At 32.8% G+C, this 21204-nt stretch overlaps 1 protein-coding gene across 15 annotated transcripts in view; it reads right to left on the bottom strand.

The window, feature by feature from the left end:
• The window catches only part of LOC108588543 (serine/threonine-protein kinase Nek4-like), a 272894-nt gene that overhangs the window by 190773 nt on the left and 60917 nt on the right, over positions 1-21204 (bottom strand). For all 15 annotated transcript variants that reach the window (XM_078350157.1, XM_078350159.1, XM_078350160.1 and 12 more), the window contains 2 exons: positions 17254-17382; positions 16967-17029 (listed from right to left, as the gene is read on the bottom strand). In XM_078350157.1, coding sequence (XP_078206283.1) covers positions 16967-17029; positions 17254-17334 — 144 coding nt within the window. In that variant the 5' untranslated portion in view covers positions 17335-17382. The remainder of the gene's footprint in view (positions 1-16966; positions 17030-17253; positions 17383-21204) is intronic.

Genomic DNA, 21204 nt, shown 5'->3' with positions numbered 1-21204 from the left:
TTTATAGCAGCACAATTCTCAATTGCAAAATCATGGAACTAACACAAATGCCCATAAATCAATGTATGGATAAAAAAATTATATATATATATACATATATATATGAAAAATTGTGTGTTTGTGTGTGTGTGTGTAATTGCAGACTATTATTTTAAGTGAACTAATTCATGAATGGAAAACCAAACATCATATGTTCTCACTAATATGTGGGAGCTAAGCCATGAGGATGCAAAGACATAAGAATAATACATTGGACTTTAGGGACTTGATGGGGAGAGTGGAAGGAGCAAGAGATAAAAGACTTACAAATATAGTGCTGTGTATACTGCTTGGGTGATGGGTGCACCAAAATCTCACAAATCACCACTGAAGACTTACTCATGTAAGCAAATACTACCCGTACCTCACTAACTTATGGAAAAAAAAAGAAGTTAGGGTATTTAATGAAATAATTCAAGATGTAATTACCTTCATTAAAATAATAATATTTCATTTATTAAAAATTACACAAGCAAAGATCATTCTATTTTAGTGGGAGTTATATTTTTGTAGCCTCTATGCCAAATTTTAACACCTTATGGTATTTGGCAAAGATAAGTATTAAACTGCTTGACCAATAAATGCAAACAAAAATGTATGCTGGCAATTCTTAAGACATTTCTTATATTACTTTACCAATAATTTTTAAAGCTAGCTATTTATTAAAGATTTTATTTAAGTCACATAAACTTGAAAAAATAAAAAGAAAAAGAAAAAATAAAAGTCCCTACTAAGTAAAATTTGGTTTAGGATTCAAGACCTACATAGAATAGCAGTAAATGCTTAACTGGCATTCCAAAGGGTGGAGTAAATGCGTGTGCAGGGGTTGAGTAAACCTTGTTTCCTAGCTTTTGCTAATTTCCATGATGTAAATATTTTCTACCATGATCAATTTCTATCTGTTAATATGATACCAATACATTTATAAAATGTGTGAAAAACTAACAATTGCTTCTTGCAAAGCTGATGTAAGTTGGATCCAGCACACACAGTAACTGGATCCTACTGGTTTGAATTAAACAACTCCATACATACTAAGGCACTGTTTTATATAACGTATATAATTGTGTACATAAATTTTATGTGACCAAATGTAATAAATACACTTTTTTTTTTAGACGAAGTCTTGCTCTGTTACGTAGGCTGGAGAGCAGTGGCACAATCTCAGCTCACTGTAATTTCCACCTTCTGGGTTCAAGCAATTCTCCTACCTCAGCCTCCCAAGCAGCTGGGACTACAGGCATGCATCACCATGCCCAGCTAAATTTTTTTTTGTATTTTTAGTAGAGACAGGGTTTCACCATCTTGGCCAGGCTGGTCTTGAACTCCTGACCTTGTGATCTGCCCACCTCGGCCTTCTAAAGTCATTGTATTTTTTAAAAATCTTGTTACTGAGTTCAAAGCACTGTTATGCTCCATTTCATAAAACTGTTTCTGAAAGTCTGCAAGTGCATTGAAAATTTTCTAAATTCATTACAGGTGAAGTCTGACACAAATTTTATTGTCTTAAAAAGATCTATTTTAAAAAGTAGATTATTTTTCAAAAAAGAGAGACTTAGACAAGAATTATAAGACCCAAATTATTGAGTACACTAACCCCCAAAATAAACAATAAATATTACAGATGTAGATATGTGCAGTTGGAAATAATACTAAATATAAAATAGATTAAATATGATGACAAAATAAAAATGGATATTTCCTGTTCAAAATGTAGCCAACGTCTGAGCATATTTATAGAAAGATAAAGCAAATACAGATATAAAAACTGTGTTAAAGGATAGATGAGGCTATGTTCTAATAAATATATATAGATTAACCCCCCAAATCATAAATCGTCTCTATAAAGGATAAATAATTCCTGGCTTCTGACATAATCACAAATGAAAAATATTCTCTCTCCCAGTTTCTGTTCTAATAAAACAAAAGGGTTATTGTCTGAAAGGTACAGAAGGCTTTAAGTCATGCTTAGAGGTTGACTAGAGAAGGTCACTTTTGTAGAGCCTGTTATATATTTTTTCTAGCTGTATCCTTAGGCTCCAAAAGCCAAATGGGGTATGGACGGGAGGATAGCAGATTTACAAAAACAGCATTTTCTCTCAGGCTGAGTTCTTGCATAAATTGAAGACAAGTAATCTGACAATACCAATTCTCTCCCCACATTTTCTAAATGTCAAAGCTTCAGAAGCTGGTCCCATAACTTGAAATGTTCCTATTTTCTCTGGCTTTGGCATCTCTGATTCCTGACTTTTGTCTCTATAATACTCAGTTTGACTCATTGTGATTCAGTTATTTCTATGTATTAATTTTTTTTTCAATAGCCACTTCATCACTTAGTGGATAATTCCGAAAATTACACTGAATGAAAAATAGTGCCATCCTCTGTCTTCAGTGTCTTGCAGAGATTCTAATGGCTCTTTTATTCTTTTTCATTCCATACATAACTGTTTTTCTTATAAGTAGTGGATGAAAAGGAGGGTTGGGGGAGGCATACCTAAGGAAACTGAGTGGTGTCGTTCTGTACAATCCGCTCGTCTCAAATTTCTTTTAACAGACAAATCTTTGCTTTAGTTCTAAGCTTACAGCCATTGCATCTTTCTCTTACGGTAAACTTCTGCTTATAAGCACTTCAACTTATTATTTATTTATTCAGTAACTTTCTTCTGAGGACCTACTATCTTAGGCACTGTCTTGACACAGCATACCAGAACCCATCTATCATACTTTATCCATAGGAAATGAGACTGTAGTATGCTACAAGAGACATAATGTGGCTACAAGATTAATGATAGCCATAAAACCCACTCAAACCTCTAACAGGCCTACACTATGGGCCAGTTGGCAGTGTGATCCAACCTGACCCAAGGATTTCCTACCCTGGCTTACAGATTTCCAGGAAACAAGACCACCTCAGCAGAGAAATAACTTTCATGAGTCTTAAAATAGAGCTTACCCTTACAAAAATGGCTTAAGATCCCTTATTAAATAAATATATACCTGACAACTGAACCAAACTAAATATAGGTATAGGAAAGGGAAAAGAATCCCTAACTCCGAAAATTGCCCATGGATGGAGACCTTCTCAGCCAGGTGACCTCTGACTGAATGTAACTGATGACAATGACCTACTGCCATTTATCTGTTTTGTAAAAGCACTGCGAGGATAAACTGTCTGAACAATGGACTGTGCCTAAGACTCATCTTTGATGCAAATCAGACCAAATCAGAAAAGTTGTTCCCAGGGAAGCTGGCTAAGAGAGCATCTGAGAGCCCCAAATATGGCATAGATCCTAGAATTTACATTGGCCAACACAACGTTCAATTTTTGATGTGCACATATCTTATAAGAAAATAAAGTCTGCATATGATAACATAGAGACATGATGGTCCATTATGTAAGGAAACAAAGTATTAGAGATATTATTAGTATGGTTTTTATTTCAATAACAAGAAATGTTAAAATTTAGCTCTAATTTATATAGAAATTAATACCAGCATCTTTACTCAGCCACAGGGCACACAGTTTTTGAAATTTCTTGAGGTAAATGTGGTTCTAAAATTCTGAGGAGACAACTGTGCCACCTGTTTTTTAGTAAATTTTTTTTTAGCATCCATCCATAGTAGTCAAAAGTTTAAGACTGTCCCTAAGATTGCTGCCTACCTGGCATATATGCCTTAGATAATTCCTCCCCTTGAATGTGGGCGAAACCTCTGAATAAAATGGGGTATCATTCTTGTGATTGGACTTCTAACAGATTGATGCTAAATTAATAGAAAGAGAGCTAGGTAGGTTGGGTCCATTTAGCTGCGCGCTGTAAAAGGGTTTAAGCCTTTCCTGAAAAAATAAATTCAAAATCTGAGAGGTCATATGGAAGGGCCAAAAGGCCAGAAACTGCGGCTGCCCTCATGAGTTGAGAATCCTCAACTGACAGAAAAAGAATAGTACACTCAGTCCCACAACAACAAGGAACAAATATTTTGCAATGGTTTGAAATTTAATTGTCCCTACTTAAAGGATTAATGGATTAAGTAATCTTATTTTAACTGAAATATTCTTCACAAAATAACGGGATGATTTAAAACTACTCCTGCAAAAAAACTGTGAATTAAAGATAGAATTTTTTATACAACTCTTAGCAAAGAAGATAAATATAAAAAAACTAAAAATTATTGGTCTTTGTTACCACATGAAAATTTAAAATAACTATAATCGTATATTATAAAAATTAATAAAATTATGCAATATTTTCAAACATATTGTTGAAACAGATGTAAATCCACTGTGTTAATGAAATAATTACCTTTGTAATAAATAAATGAATAATAAATAAATAAAATCTTTCAAAGTTTTATGTTGTGCCTTAAGATGTTAGCTAGTCACTTTATGAAAACGTTTAAAAGATGAGTACTCAGAAAATCATAATCCTATTAAGATGGGAGTTTTCACAATTAAATTGGCACAAATGGCTGAACTGTGATCAAAGGAATGATAGTAAAACTGAAGTGGTTTCAGTCCAACTGGGTATGAGCAGATATGCCTTCTCTAAAGTCTCACTCTTGCTAATTATCTGTTGTTTACAGACTCTCACAGAGTGTGTAAATAAAATTAGATTAGAAATGTGAACAGAGAATTGAGGGATGACTTGTCTCTGCTTCAAAATATCTGTGTCTTCAGATGGCAAGATTTAAAGATGACAGATGACTATGTAGCTGAGCTCTTATTATCTGGAGGCTCCTTCATTTCCTTATCTTGCTATTACTAACAGTAACGTCAGAACTTAGCTGAAACTCTGTAATAGAACACCAGCACATTATTGCTCCTTGTGGCCCAGGCTTCTTTACAGCACATGTTGGAGCACCTCAAAAGAAGCAGACCTAACCTCAAAAGTCACACTGTGTCACTTCCTTCATCCTCATAAGCATGCCCAAATTCAAGGGAAAAAAATTGTACTAGTCAGCTTTGTGTTTTTACAAAGGAATATTGTAATTTATAAAGAAAAGAGATCTATTTGGCTCACAGTTTGGCAGGCTATATAAAAAGCATGGCAGTAGGATTTCCATCTGCTAAAGACTTCAGGGAGCTTCCATTCATGGTAGAAGGCAAAGGGGAGTAAGCATCATGGTAAGAAGTAGAAAATAAAAGAAAGAAGGAGATAACAGGCTTCTTTTTAACAATAAAATCTTGCAGAAACTTATAAAGTGAGAACTCACTCATTACCAGAAGGATGGCACGAAGCCATTGTTTAGGGATCTGTCTTCAGGATTTAAACACCTACAACCAGGGCCACCTCCAACACTGGGGACCAAATTTCAACAAGAGATTTGGATGAAACAAATATCCAACTATATCAATATTCATTAAACAACAACTTGAAGGTATTTGAAACACAGAGATGAAGGCATTTGTTGAAATGACCAGATATGGTGATTGAAGAAAAGAAGCAAAAGGACAGAAACATTTTGATCTAAGTACTTGGAGTCATTTTTTTGCTATAAAGCGAAATGTGTAAGATGAAAGAAGATGTCAGTTTGGAATGTACAGAGAGAGCAGAAGTTCCATTTGAGTCTTCAAATTTAGAATTTCTATTACATGTTTCTATTACATATTCTATTAGACACACACATTCATATATACATATACATATGCAGGTACATATATATGTATATATGAATGTGTGTATATGTATATATGAATATGTATATTTACATGTACATATATATGTATATATGAATGAGTATGTGATTGTGTGTGTATATATATATATACATTTGTATATGTATTCTTGTTTGCAGGCAGATAGGTCTTGATTTTGAGTATATCTATATGTACATATGAATGTGTGTATGAGTATGTGTTTGTATATATATATTTATATTTGTATTTTGTTTGTAGGCAGATAAATAGATCTTGATTTTGTATATATTAATGTTTGAGTATGTGTATGTATATATATATATATATATATATATATATATTTTATATATGCATTCTTGTTTGCAGGCAGATAGATAGATAGATCTTAAGAGATCTGGGTTGGAGTTATACATTGAGCAGTCGTGACCATAAATGGCATTTAAAGACATGCTACTAGATGAGCTTACTAAAAGTGTATAAACAAAAGAAAGAAGAAGTATAAGAATACAACACTAAGGCATTCCAATATTTAGAAGTTTGAGAGATGAAAAGTTTCAATGAAAGAGAGTGAGAAAGCATAGAATGTGTCCTCTCCCAGAAACAAAATGAAGAAAATGTTTCAAGGAAGAGAGGTTAATCAATTAAGTAAAAATGACGAAGTAAAAATGACCTGGGGTTTAACCATTTCATGGTCATTGGTGACTTTGAGAAGAGAAATTCTAGTGGTTTGGTAGGATCAAAAATCTAATTAGAATTGTCTTGAAAAAGGTTAAAAAAAAAACCCAAAACACCAAAATTGTAAATTGTAAATGAATACCATACTCTTTAAAGTTTTTTATTAAAAGAAAAATCAATGGGTGGGGGTAAGTACTTGAATGAGAAAGTAAGTTAAGGACTCAATGGCATAAAGTATGAGTTCACAACTTAATTAATTTTATAAAATAAAACCTTAAAACATGATCTACTGATCACTACATTTGAAATAAAAGAAGGGTAGTAATAATCAACAGCATTTGTATCACACAGTAACAGCTCATGATCTGATAATCTTGTGGCAAAGTTTTTAAAAGAGTTATTGAATATATGATGAATTATGCATTTCCAAATTTGCTGACCTTTTCTCTGACAATAACTGTCAGTAATTTGCTACATAGCCGTATTTTAAGAAAATAAACACAATCTGTCCCTGCAGGGTAAAGATGACATTTTAACATTAAAGGAGAAAGCAACTCTTATTCAAATTGCTCCCACTGAATAATTTTCCTCCAAGGGTGAGTACAGACCATTCTCCAATTCCCGTGACACACGTGGATAGCAGTTGTTAAGAGTTAACAGGACTTTACTAAAAATATGTGGAAAAAAACAGTAATTACTGCTACATGTAATCTATACCTCATCCAAGATCTCAATCTTTTATATCCTGGCTGTCAAGAACCCAGAAGGCAGACAGCTCATCTCAACAGACATACTCCCATTTGAAAATGCTACAGGTCTTTACATGCCTTGGAGTCCCTCTTTGACAAACTTACCACAGATCCAGAGGGAAAAGCATTTCTCACTTAACTGAGCATCAGAAGATCTTCCCTAATTCAGCCCAAAGAAAAACAAAAACACTATTTAAATCATTCCCAGAATAAAAAAAGGGAAAAGTCAATTTCCTTCAATATAAGGCTATAGTCTGATTCTATTACAGAAATATGAATATCACAAAAAAGTTTGGCACTTGTACATTTTTTTAAAGTTCCAAGTTCATTCAATTTATTTATCTACACAAAAATTTGTATCACTATCTTGGTGAATGACTATGGCCTACCATAGAGCCAAATAAAATATTAATAAAACAAGATTTTCCTGGCAATAAATTTCAGTCTTCTTACAAATCTGCTGACATCTAGAACTTCATTTTCTAAATCAGGGTGTAAGTAGAGCATTAAGTTCTAAAATGAAATCCTTGTAATCTTTGCAATATAACACATTGGTTATAAGAAGGACATTGAAGTTAGTCATATTTGAAATAAAATCCTGATCTCTTTATATATCGCCTTTACCTCTTACTCATCATCTTCCTCATCTTTAATATTGTCATAATACTACCTATCTCGTAAGCTCTTGATAAGGATACATCAGAAATATTATTTGGGCTCTTAGAATAGGATGTAGCACATAGTAAATAATAAATAAATATTATCTACTATTGTTAATGCTGTTCTTTTCAACATTGTTGACTGTCCTCTAAGTAAAGGTCAGGCCTTTTACTGTTTTTTCCCAGAGTTTCTGCTAACGGCAAAAGAGAGTAATTTTTTCTATGTGAATGTGAAGCCTAACACAAACCTGCTGTCCTTAGTTTCATTCACTTGCAGTCATGCCATTAGTTCAGTCTTATTTTACAGCTTTTTAAAAATTACACGAACTATATCGCCTATAGCTTTGTTGATATATTGATACACATCTTCCAACTCACTCATCAAACAGACTATTTTATTTCCTCCAAACGTTTAAGTAAACATAATATTTCAGAAGGATAAAGTGTATTTGTCTGTTTTCAAATTACTATAAAGACTGCCTAAGACTGAGTAATTTATAAAGGGAAGATTTTTAATTGAGTCACAGTTCAGTGTGTTTGGGGAGGCCTCAGAAAACTTAAAATCATGATGGAAAACAAAAAGGAAGCAAGGCCCCTTTTTCACAAGGACACAGGAAGAAGAATAAACGTAGGAAGAACTACCAAACACTTACAAAACAAACTGTCCTATCTCATGAAAACTCACTATCAGGGGACAAGCAAGAGGAAAACTGCCCCTATGATCCAATTAGCTCCAACTGGTCAGTCTCTTCCTTGACACATGGGGATCATAACTCAAGATGAATTTGCGTGGGGCCTCAAAGCCTAATGTAATGATATCAGACTGTGCTTATGTGTCACACAGCTTTATTCCCAAGAGTTTCCACATATTTTCTTTGAGAAGCAGAATCCCCATGATAAAGTGTGCTCATTTCCACATGGCACCAAAGCCCCACATTCTGCCATGAAGTTACCTTGCTGGCCTCATGCTCTGATATGTCCCCTCTCCTATATGACTTTTCAGTAGTGCCAAATTACCTATTTATCCTTAACTCTATTCTTTGTCTTGCCTCCATACCTTTGCTCCTGCTGGTTCTTCTGCCTAGAATATCCATTATATGGTTTACCTGGTAAAGTCAACTCTATAATAAAAGCATCTCTCACTCTGAATCTAATCCTGCCTTATGCAAACAAGATGGCTGTTTTTTATCTTTTTTTTTTAATTTTTATTTTCCCTATAGTCACTGACTAAGGTGGCTCTTCTTAATACAGGAAGTCCCCTTTCTTTTTCTATCTGGTTTTTTAATATTACCTGTGATTATTTACTATAAAACTTATATTACTATATAATACATAATATAGAATATAGAATTAACTATATAGAATTATCAAGAAATGGAGAGATATATTTATTTTCTTGGGCTGCTATAACAAGTTAGCACAAATTTAGTAGGTTAAAACAACAGCAATATATTTTCTCAAAGTTCCAGAATCAGATGTCTGAAATCAAGATTTCAGCAGGATGTTTCTTCCTCTGGCAGCTTTAAAATAGTATCCTTACTCGCCTCTTATGGTGGCTTCTGGTGGCTCTAGGTGTTCTTTGGTTTAGGACTGCATATCTCTATTCTCTGACTCCATTCTCACACCTTTCACCTTTATTCATATCTCTCCTCTATGTGTCTTTTACAAAGATATTAATACATTAGATTTTAAATCGACCTGTGTAAGCTGGGAAAATTTCATCTTAATAATCTTAATTTAATTACATATGTAAATTATCAATTTTTCTCTAAATAAAGTTACATTCATAGATTCCAAAGGTTAGGTTATGGATATATTGTTTGGGGCCCACCATTCAATCTACTACAGGGGACACAGTGACTCTATCTGTTCTAATTAATCTGGTTCTCAAAGAGTGACATGAAGCTTTTAATAAATTGCAGACTATACTCATGAGGAGTCATGGCTATTGCTAAGAATCTTTTGACTTGACTGACAGTCTGTTATAATAAAAATAAATTTTAATAAAAAAATTACCATATTTTAAATGTCAGGATAATGGAAAATTCATAAAAAATTTTTATTTCTAAAGAAGTTTTAGAAATAAAAACTTTTATGTAAATTTTAAGTTGCCTGAAAAATACTAACTCAAGAAGACATAATGGTGATAAAGTTTAACTTCTGAAAAAAACAGATGTGTATATACAAACATGTACTCGCATTCCCAGAATTGAAGCTTAGGATTCATGTGTTGTGCTGTATTTCATCTTTTCTTTATGCCAAGACAGCATAAAGAAGTCATGAATCTTAGAAGTTGCTGCATCATTCAATGGCCGCTTTTAGGGCCCAGAAAAGATTTGTCATTCAATGAGCCTGGCAAAGTAGGGGTTCGATTCCTGTGTTTGCATTGTCTTTACAACTATCCTCAGCATGGTTGCTTGATTAGATTTTCAGATTAAATATGCAGAGTAAAGAGCAGCAGGAGAAGCTTTAAATGAGTGGTTTTGCAGTTTTTGTTTATTTATTTGTTCTTTTTGTTTTTTTCAGGGGTTTGGTTGTTGTCAAAAAAAATCTCTATGGCACTATCCATTCGATAATTAGCCCCTGTCCCTGAAGTTACAAGTAGAAGACTTCAAACTTTGAGCAGGAAAGCCATGTCCGTTTTGGTTTGACTTAGAGTGAAGCAATAACTCTCTTTTGAAAATCTTAGTAAGTGTAACAAATAGAGTTGGAGTGGGGAGAAGAGCAGAGAATGAGGTGGGAGGAATAAATATAGCTTAAAAAATAAGTTAGATATTCTAAAGTGCAGGACATATACAGTTACCACAGAGAAGCATGAAGGGGACATTGAGAATAAAGCAACATATGTCACCACAGTTTATTTAAAAGTCAGAAGTTTAACTTTCAGAGTCTATATGGATCAGATATAATTAATCTGCTTTATGTAAAATAAGAACATAGAGTACCCACAGAGACAGAATAATACAGAGTGAGAGCAATAAAAGGAAGATGTGATTCTGTTGGGAATAACTGCTCTAATTCTCTTCAAGTCATTGCAGTAGTAAAGAAAAAACTGACTTTCTTACCAGCATCTGAATCTGCTAATTAGTGACATAATTCTGGCCTGATGTTCATTGCCCTAGTAATGGCTTTTCTACATTAACTCTCAATATAGGCAAGCAAGCATGAGGTATGGAAACATCCTAAGTAATTTCTAAGGTTTCAGTATTTTTGGACTGAAAGTGTATACTGCTATTGATGAATTCAAAAGAAAATAAAACACAAGACAATACCTCCAGTCAACAGGCAGAGAATTATAGTTCAAGGTAAAAGAGGTAATAAAAGAGTGAGTGATTTTATTTATAGACTTGACTGGTTGACTAGCATCCAATTATGGGTCCTGTTTCCAGTTTGTCCTTTGTAAAAATAATTGGTGCCATATAAAGATCTGTTCTAATAAATAGATCTCCTCATGATGCAGAAGAATGATAGTGTGGACTGGCAGCATAATTTAATACAGTTAGTAATAGATGTGGACACCATCAGCTGCAGCATTTTTAAGACACATTATACTTAGAATGACTGCTCAGCCTGGATAAGAAGTGCAAAAGGTAAATGGAGTGGCAGTTTATAGCGTTGTGGGTCCAACTGAGCTAATTAATTAGACTGCACTTCTGCATTAGTGGTGTTTTGGCAGAGTGCAATGGAGCTGGGCTTAAAGAGCTAGGTTTTGAAGGAAGTCCACATCCAGACAATAGACAACTTACTGAATACAGCTCAATGGATGAAACAATATTTTGGGGATTTTTGTTTCTAAAGAAAATAGCAAATATAAAGAGATCTGCCCATGTCATACTGCCATTTTGCTAAAATGTATAAGCTTGTGATACAGCAAATGGCATAATCGTATCCTCACATAGTGGTCAATCAATGAAAGCAATCAAGGTAATTGGTCTCTATTGCAATGGTTCTCATACTTAAGAGGCATATTGGAATCACCTGGAAAAAATTAAAACTAGAGATACCTGGAGCCTTTCTCAAGGATTCTGATCTAATTGGTCTAGTTGTAGTCTGTCTATAGGGATTAACTTTTTTTTAACCTCCTGAGGTAATTCTAATGTGTAGCCAAGGTTGAAAACCACTATTCTATTATACTCTGACATCTTACCAAACTAATTGTATGTAACTCTGACTACATGTTAAAATCACTTGAGAAACTTCAAAAACAAATCAGATTTTCATTGAGTTAAAGCCTTAATATTGGAAGTATGCAAAGTTACAATTAATTTATTGAAAAGACACAGAAAAAAGTATGGATATACACCAAGAACCTCATTTAGTACCAAGGAAATAAAAATAAGACTATAACATATTATCAAGAAATGTAGCTGTATTGAAAGAGATTTATGGTTTAACTGCTAAATGGATTGAATATTTAAGGCTTAACTCTGCCCCCTTGACTGAGAACTATTTCCTTGGAAGTATTTGAAAAACTACTTGAGAAACTGTATTATGATCATGTGTTTTTCACAGTATAGTAGGAAGAAAAACTGAAGAACTCAAATTCTTTTTAATGTCTTTAGCACTAAGGCTTTGTAGGGTAGGGAATGCCATTTATTCATCTGCTATACCCATTTCATGTGATTGAATGGCTATCATCTTCATAGTATAAATATTAGACTTTTAAAAAAAGATAATGTGTGATTTTTCTCTGGCAACTTACAAATTAGACAGTGAGAGGGAGAAAAAAGGAGCAAAGAAAATACAGAGTAGGCCATAAAGAAATCTGAGACTTTGCAATAACATTTTCTGAAACTTTGAGAAAGTTATTTGATTTTAGATTTATAAATTAAGAAAATAAAGTTTGCCCAAACTGTCACAAAATTTTGTTGTAGATCAAACCAGCTCAATCAAATAAGAGAATGGATATTAAAATGTTTTGAAATAGAGCAAGCTTTACAAATGCATTTTTTATTATTACTATGGAAATGGTAATAAATCAAACTCCTTCAGTTGCTGCAGAAAAAGAGATGACAAATTGATAAAATATCTGTGTTGTTTAGTCATGACACCTTTCCATTTCAAAATACTTTCATAACTTTTTATGTTTACTAACATTACTATATATTTTATATTTATTACAGGTTATCTTTAAATGATTTTCTGATGATATGATGGAGCCTTAATCTTAGGATAATCAAATTAATTCAACAAATTATTATTAAATAAGGGAAATTTTTTTTTTATCAAAAACTAGGAATACATAAGTAAATAAGAAAAAATTTCTGCCCTTCAGTGGTATAGTCTTGTTGTGTTGTAATATATTATATAGAAATGAACAATATCTGTCTATTTTTATCTACATCCTTCGACCTGTTTATCCATGTATCTGTCATCTATCAGTCTATCCATTGTTAAAATGTGAAAATTCAGAAAGTGGTATGAATTAAAGGACTAAGGATCTAGAGGAGAGAAACATTCCATAAGAGGTGACCATCACAGATAGAAAGACATTTAAGTTCTTGTGATGAATAAGTGGGAATTTTCCAGAAAGAAAGAAGACTCTCTTAAAAAAAAAAAAAAACAGCAAGAGAAAATACCGAGAAAGAAATGCACAGTCTGTCTACATTGTCACAGTCCCTATCTTGAAAATGTCTTCGGTACAGGTAATCTTAGATATACTGTGTGGGTTTATCTGAGCATCTTTCTTTTGGGCTGCTTCTTCCATGTCATGCATTTTTATCCATTTCAAGACATTTATTGTTTTAGTGTTGAAATCAATTATACATGCTTTATTGATTGTTGTCCCAATATTTGACTAAATATTCCAATATACTTTTAGGTCAAGTATTTTGGTAATAACCCATTTAATTTTATCTTGAACTCAACTCTGCCCATCTGGGAAACAATTTTGAGTACGTATGTGATATAATTTGGGAGTCTGAATGACAGAATTTGAATGTAATGTCTTCTCAAATTATAATTCATTAACATAAACACAGAGAGACATATATGAGTTTGATTTTATGAAATTATAATTACAACTTTTCTACATATATGCATGTATAATTTAATGAGTTTTTACAAATTTTCCAGAATTTAGCCAAAAGTCTCTGACATATCTGCAAATCACATGCTCACTCTATTTCAGTGTCAAAAGGTGTTTTTCCTTTGAATGGGATTTTGATTTGAGGTAGAAATAGCAATATTTCATCAATGTGTTGAATCCTTAGATCCCTGTGAGACTAGAGTTTCTCATACCTTGAAGATTGTATATGTAAAAAACTGTAGAAAGAGGTGAAGGGAAGATAAAAATATAAAAACAATTCAGAAATGCATGTATTTATATATTTTATTTTTATTTCAAATTAATTTTATGTTGTCTCTTTCTAATGATTTATTGGGTACACTCATACTTGACCAAAAAAAAAAACCTGTAAAATACTGTTGGAAAGTGCCCTTTTTAATAGGTAATAAATAGATTAATCCTATGCATATTATTTTATACAGCTTAGAAAAATTGGTTGCAGCAATTAGAAATAGAACTGTTCAATATTTTAAAAACATAAACTATAGAGAAATTTATAGGCTACATGTTTTTTTTAAATTGCTTCTTTTAACTTGGAAAATATTTGTACATATCAAAATGTTTTCTAATAAAAAGCAGCGTTTTTCTCTCTGTAACCTCTCCATGCCTAGTCTCAAACTCTGGTTATACAATTTTTTCAGCATTTCTTTTTTCATTTTTTAAAGACTTTTTTTTAACCTGTCCAGATGATTTTCTTATGCTGCTATTTTATGCTTTATCCAATCTAGACATAACATATATTTTTATGAGAATAAATTTATTTTCATAACTCTTTTACCCTACACCCCAATTACTTCACTACTCTCTAACAATCTATTTTTTAAAACGTGTTTATTTCTTTTTTATTATTATTATCCTTGAGTTATCATATGATGTACCAGTGGGAACAAAGTCCAGTGCAAGAAGCAGTAGTGGAGGTAGCTGTGGCCTAGTGCCTGGTGGCTGTAAAAAATATTTCTCAGTGCTTCTTTGCTTGACTATACTGTGGTTCTAGAGCCCTAGGCTTTGTGCACACATTCCAAGCTGGTTTCTTATTTCAACAGTTCTGTAAGCTACCAAATATTGTTTCAGTGAATTTGTTTGCTTTGCTCAAATTATTCATGGTGATTGGTATTTGAAATATTGTTTATCATACCATGTTAGTATACTTCTACAATTATATATAAATAATACTAGCTGCATTTTTTTCAAAAATATTTTAAAGTTCGTTTTTTTTAAATATTCAATCTCTCATTTCTAGCTGACTGAACAGTATTTATTCTACAGAGAAGTTCAGTCTTGGCATTTCAAACAATGAAAAGAGAAAATGGTAAGTTGCTCAGCCCTCATAATAATTCAGTTGAGATACAATGATGTAAGTGTAAGTTAGAAATTAAGAATGTAGGAGCATAGAGCAGAACTTTGAGGACAGAAAAAAATGGAAGGAAAAGAAGAAGGTCAGCCATAAAGAGTGAAGATAAACTAGGAGGACATGGTTTGTGAAGAATATAGAGGATTGTAAGAATGAAAAAGAGGTCATATGTGATAATTCTCAGGCTATTTAAACAATGTAAGATGTTGGAAGAAATTATAGCATTTAGTAACAAACATATCCTTTGTTAGCTTTAAGAAATGAGATTAAAAATAAATGTGGTATAAAAAGTCAGATTGTGGAAGTCATGAGGCATATACAGTATAAAGTTAGTGTGGGGAATAACCCTGTTATGCAAATAGTAAATTTAACAGTGTGCTGTAGAGTTAGGCAGAACCCTATCTAATCCCAATGTCATCATTTACTTGTGACAGTGGGTAAATGAAGTAACTCTTAATCCTGTACACTTTAATTATTTCATCAATAAAACTTGAAATATTATATTTGCTACAAAATATGTGTTATGCTTTAAATAAACACTATTATCTATCTCCTTAAATGAAGTGACTGATAGGACTTATGACTAAGAATGATATATATATCATAGGCATGTATGTTTACTTACTTATGAGAAGCTACAACATTTTGTGGACAGATTGAAAAAAATCCCCACAATCCTTGCAAGTGAAAGAACAGATATAGTGAAGACGAAAGAAAGAGAATAAGGTAGAAAAGCGTGGGGGGTGGAAATTGATGGGAGCAAAGTGGATGTGAAATTGATGCAGCAAAGTAGGTGAGTGTGAAATTTTAGAATCAGTAAAAGCTAAACTAAGGAATAAACCTGTTTCCTTCTGGTTCAGGGGAAAAGAAAGACAAATTTGTCAAAATAAAATACATGTGAGGTAAAAAATAAACAATTTTAGGAGGCTCAAATTAAATAGCTTCTATCTCAGAAAATTAAGAAATAATGGCATCTATAATAATAAAAGAATGGGGGAAGAGTTGGATGAATGAATATACTGAAGATGTTTGTGTTTGGTGATGTAAGAAGAAATAAGAGCATTAATGAAGACTGAACCATTCTAAAGAATGTAGTATCATGTAGCAGGAGAATCAATTCTCTTTCAAATAATTTTGACGTATCAAGTATATTTTAGTAGTGTGGACTTAGCTACACTCACAGTACAATATTGTAGAAACAGCAAAATTTGGAAGCTCTAATAAATGTTCACTGGTTCCAGAATATACTTTGGACATTAGTATGTTGATTCAGTTCTTAGTGCAAGTTTATTTTTTTTTTAAACTAATTGCTGGAAGTTAAATGTAGCAGCATTTTTAAAGACGATCTGATTGAGTGAAGGTTGTTCTTAATTAAAGTTTCTTAGATGATAAAAAAATCTCTTTAGCAAGTTACGCTTATCATAATAAAATATGTGTAAGCATTACTAACAGGAAGTGTAAAAGTCAAGAATTCTATTTCATTGCTGTATTCCCAGTGATAATATACATTTTCAAGTAGTGAATCTCTTGAGGACATGAATTTAGAAATATTAATTCCAATTTCTCTTTATCACATTAAACAATATCAGCTATATTGATTTGGTTACAGATTTGTCTCTCAGATATCATTGATAGTCTGAATAGCAACAAACAGAAAGAGCAAGAGGGACTTGTGAACTCACTGTCATATGCACTTAATAAAAACATGGACAATGAGATAAGAGCCTTCAAAATTCATTCTTATCTCTTTGTCTGCTTGTCTATTATTTGATTTCTTCCCTTATGTTTTACCTTTTCAGGTGGATGCATTTCTTCATACTCTTGAATTTTTGTTGTTATTGAAGAAGGCTGCTCCTAATTGAAAGAATTCCAGTGATTAATGAAAATAAAGACCAACAGAATTTTCAATGTAATTTACAGTTGTCTAGCCTGTACTTTTTAAAAATCACATTGAATGTTTCAAGTTTTCTTTTTTCTCTTTTCCTTAGTCATGGCCTTGCAATAAGCGTTTTTAAAAAGGCTTCTTCAGATATTTTAATACATCACTCAGATATAAAAGCATATTTTCAGCTACTTACTTTTGGAATGTTCATTTTGCAGCATTTTCTCAACCAGGTGTACAAATAAGAGAAAACAGGTGTTGGAATACTTAGTTCCATTTTATATATCTTCTGATTGCTGAACCTTGAAACATGGAGTACCGCTACCTGATTAAAGAGGAAGATAAAAGGCAGTTGAATATATCCTTTGTTATACTGGTATCTTTTAAATTAGCAGTCTTAAAAACGACATTTATTATCTTCCTCTGGTATGTTTCTGCTCTCTAGCTATTCTTCAGATGTGACCATGTGAAGGCTTCAGGATTTCCAATACTCCATAAGATTTTGAATTAACACCTTTTAAGTTATTTACAATATATAATTTTGTAGAAAACCAAGTCTTAGCAGCAAAGCTCTGAGGAAGAGGAAATACTAAATAAGGTTGAAGCATAGGGTAATGTGTGGGGTGGAATAACCGGTTTTGTCTCAGCCCATTTTAGACAGTGGCATTGGGATCAGTGATATTATAGGTGTTTGCATCACTTTACACCTTTTCACTGTGATTGTGTTACTAGTAATTATTCTCATTAAATTTAAGATTATAGTTTAAATAACAAATGGTACATCAACTTTAATTCCCATTCATTTGCTTATAAACAACATTGATTTTCATACCATATTTAATATTAGACTAATAGATTTCTTTTGTTAATTAGCTGCTTATTTGGGTTAATGTTTTGTACTTTAGCACTTTTTCATATCAATGTGTGCCAGCTTTTCATACATATCACAATTGTCAACTCTTTCCATTTTTTTTTCATCAGATGACTACTTCAGTGGGTACATTCCAAACATGTCTCTTTCAAAGTTATATTTTACACTTGCATTTTGAATTTTTCAATAACTTTGTTAGAATATTTCCCTATAGTACAAAAATGTCATAAACGTCATTTAGCTATTTCAAGCTTAATTTTTATAAACTTTCATTATTTAGTTTTGTGAATGTGTTTAAATTGTCATAGCATTGGATATTTTTCATGCTTCATACGTACTGATAAACACCTCTTTCTCATAAGTTACATACTTGTTTATAGTAGAATAATCTACCTGTTGACTCTCCCAACTTTATATTTTCAATCTATATTGTGGTAAAATAATTTTTTCCTATATTACTTATATATTTAGTTTTTAGGATGTTTTTGTCTTCTTGCTATTTTGTGTTATTGTGAACATGGTTATTCCTCTTCTCTTTACTCCCATCTAACATCAGGAGAAAATAAATCCTGTAGCTTTCATAAGCTTCAGAGAGTAGTGGATTTCTGCCTGGGTCTGTAGTTCTTACCATAAGATTGTTTCCTTACAGCATGAGCTGAGGAGATGGTACAGAGAGAAGCAGAGTAGTGTACTGCCAGTACACTGTTCATGCAAGAAGGATAACTGAAATCTAGTATCTGATATGCTAATTTGCCATTTATAATTTTCATAATCATTTATCCAGATTCTCTTTGAAACAAAATAATTGGCATAAATGTGCATTATTTTTTCTCCCATTTTTTTCTTTTTTCTTCTATCTAACTTTTTAAATCTTCTCTACCTTTAATTTTATGCCTAAAGAAAGGTGGTTATACAATATTGGATAAGATAATATATGCTATTGAAGTCACTCCCCCAACCAATGCAGGAGTCTAAACAACAATCTCCTGATGATGACTTTTCCTCCAGCTGCTAATGGCTACCTCTCTCTCTGTGAAAGGCTTACATTCCATTCACAACTTGAATGAAGCTGCTATTAAGAAAGCTTTTCTACATATGTATTCTGTTGAATTAAAAATCCTAAAAAGGAAACAGGTCAAATGTGATGTCATTTATTTTAATCACTTCAATATGTGTTAGCGGATTTAAGAGAATCTAAGAAAATATGCTAGACCTACATGGATCTTGGATAAGAAAGCTGTTTAAACTGCATTTTAGTGCCAGGGAGCAAAGGAAAGATAATTACTATAAAATGGGCAATTAAAATATGTACATCTCTAGCTGAAATTGTATGCCATGATTCATCTAACTCATTAAAAATATAAATGTATGGATTTAATTTATTTTCTAATTAAACATCCACTTTTGTTTTATTCCAGCATCTCATGAGTCACTTCTACCTCCAGGCTGTCAGATCATCCAAAATTAATACAAATTATCCCTGTAACTTTTAACTTTTATCTCATATCTTAGGTCTCTGAGACATTTGTTACATTTAAATATGCCCAAAATAATTAAAAGTGCATGTAATACTATAGCAGATAAAACAAGCTATAAAGTTCTATATAGCTCTTTCCAATCTGTTAAATAAAATCTGTTTCATTTTCTGGTTGAGGCCATTAATTCTATAAGAGAAGATGGGTTTAAGTACCAAAAGCTTAGGTAAGGAAATGTGCACAAGTTGGCACGTGTGCATGTTTATTTATTACAACTGAAACAGGTAAGTCATCTGGAAAGTTTTATGGCTGTACTATAAGCTGTGATCCTCATGGCAATTTCTTGCTCTGAAACTGGGAGTAAATTTCTAACCAGTAACACATAATCATACATTCCAAAAGGTAGAATTGTTTGTTTTTCATCCTGTTAGATTAGATTTCCTGGTCAACTCAAAAGAGTTTAAATGTGCTTTGAAGCTATAAAACAATTGAAACTTCTAACCTGTGATTGGACTCCACAGGCTAAAGAGGAAAAGATACAGTTGATAATGTTGTGTTGCCAGAAGAAAAGCACAGGGCAAGGGAACTATAGAGATTCAGTATTTAGCTGTGATACACGGCACACAGGAAAAAATTTTCACCACACTTTAAAGCCCAGGTATCATTATTGATCGGCTCACTGAAGCTGCTTATGCTAAGGGAAAGCAAACATATTTTTACTGTGCCCTAGTCCTTTCATCTTTCCTAAATAATTATAATCATGTCTTCTTGGATAAGATAGACTAGAAGGAAACATATTCACACATTTAGTTCTCAGCAAATCTTTAAAACTAAAAAGCTCAAGCCCTCTTTAGACTTTGTGTGATTAAAAATCCTCCCCAAAACTAATGTTTTACAGGGTCTCAATATGAGCTGGGAAAATTAAATCCTTATGAAATCTCGCAATGGGAAGTAAGTTAGGTCCCTACTGCTGCTGAAACATCACCACAAATCTTATGGCTTGCAAATTTATTGTCTTACAGTTCTGGAGGTCAAAGTATCAAATCTGTTTTGGCTAAAATCAAGGTATTTGTCAGGGCTGCACTCCTGGAGGCTCTAGGGAAGAACCACTTATTCCATTTTTCAGCTTTTATAGGCCACCCACGTTTTCTGACACAGGGTTATGGTGCATTTTTGCAGTTAGCATGCCAGGACAAATCACTCCAACTTCTGCTTCCGTTGTCACATCTCCTTCTCTGACTCTGCCTCTTCTGTGTACCTCTTTAAAAGGAAGGCTCTTGTGATATACACTTGTTCCCATCAGATAATCCAGGATAATTTTCCCTTTTCAATATCCTCTGAAAAATTTCTTTTGCCATGTAAAGTAATATATCCATATGTTCTGGGAATTAGGACACAAATGTCTGTAGTGGTTCATTATTTTGCTTTCTGCATGGTGGTCCCTGTTTTGTATACAGGAAACTGAACCTCATTGTGTTGAACTGGCTTACAACTCAGTCTGTAATTATTGAAGCTAATCTGCCTGACTACAACATTCATGTTCTTTCTATTGCATAATGCATCATTTACGAGGTGCTCTGGCCTAATCCCCTGTCCATTCTCTGTCTCCAGATTGTCTACATTGTCTAAATTCCTTGGGCAAATATTAGAAGGTCCAGTGGGCCTGAAAGAAAGAACCAGGAAAATTTGGAGTTCAGGCATGAAGCCATTTGTATCCACCCATATTTCCTGTGGATTATGCTGACCACAGCTATGTTAAAGTGTTCAGAATGTCTGATAGAACTACATTAACATTCAAAAA

The sequence above is a fragment of the Callithrix jacchus genome, chromosome 15, assembly GCF_049354715.1.
Source record: "Callithrix jacchus isolate 240 chromosome 15, calJac240_pri, whole genome shotgun sequence".
NCBI classification, from domain to species: domain Eukaryota; kingdom Metazoa; phylum Chordata; class Mammalia; order Primates; family Cebidae; genus Callithrix; species Callithrix jacchus.
Note: the sequence above shows the minus strand (reverse complement) of the source record. Positions and strands in the feature narration are given on the sequence as shown.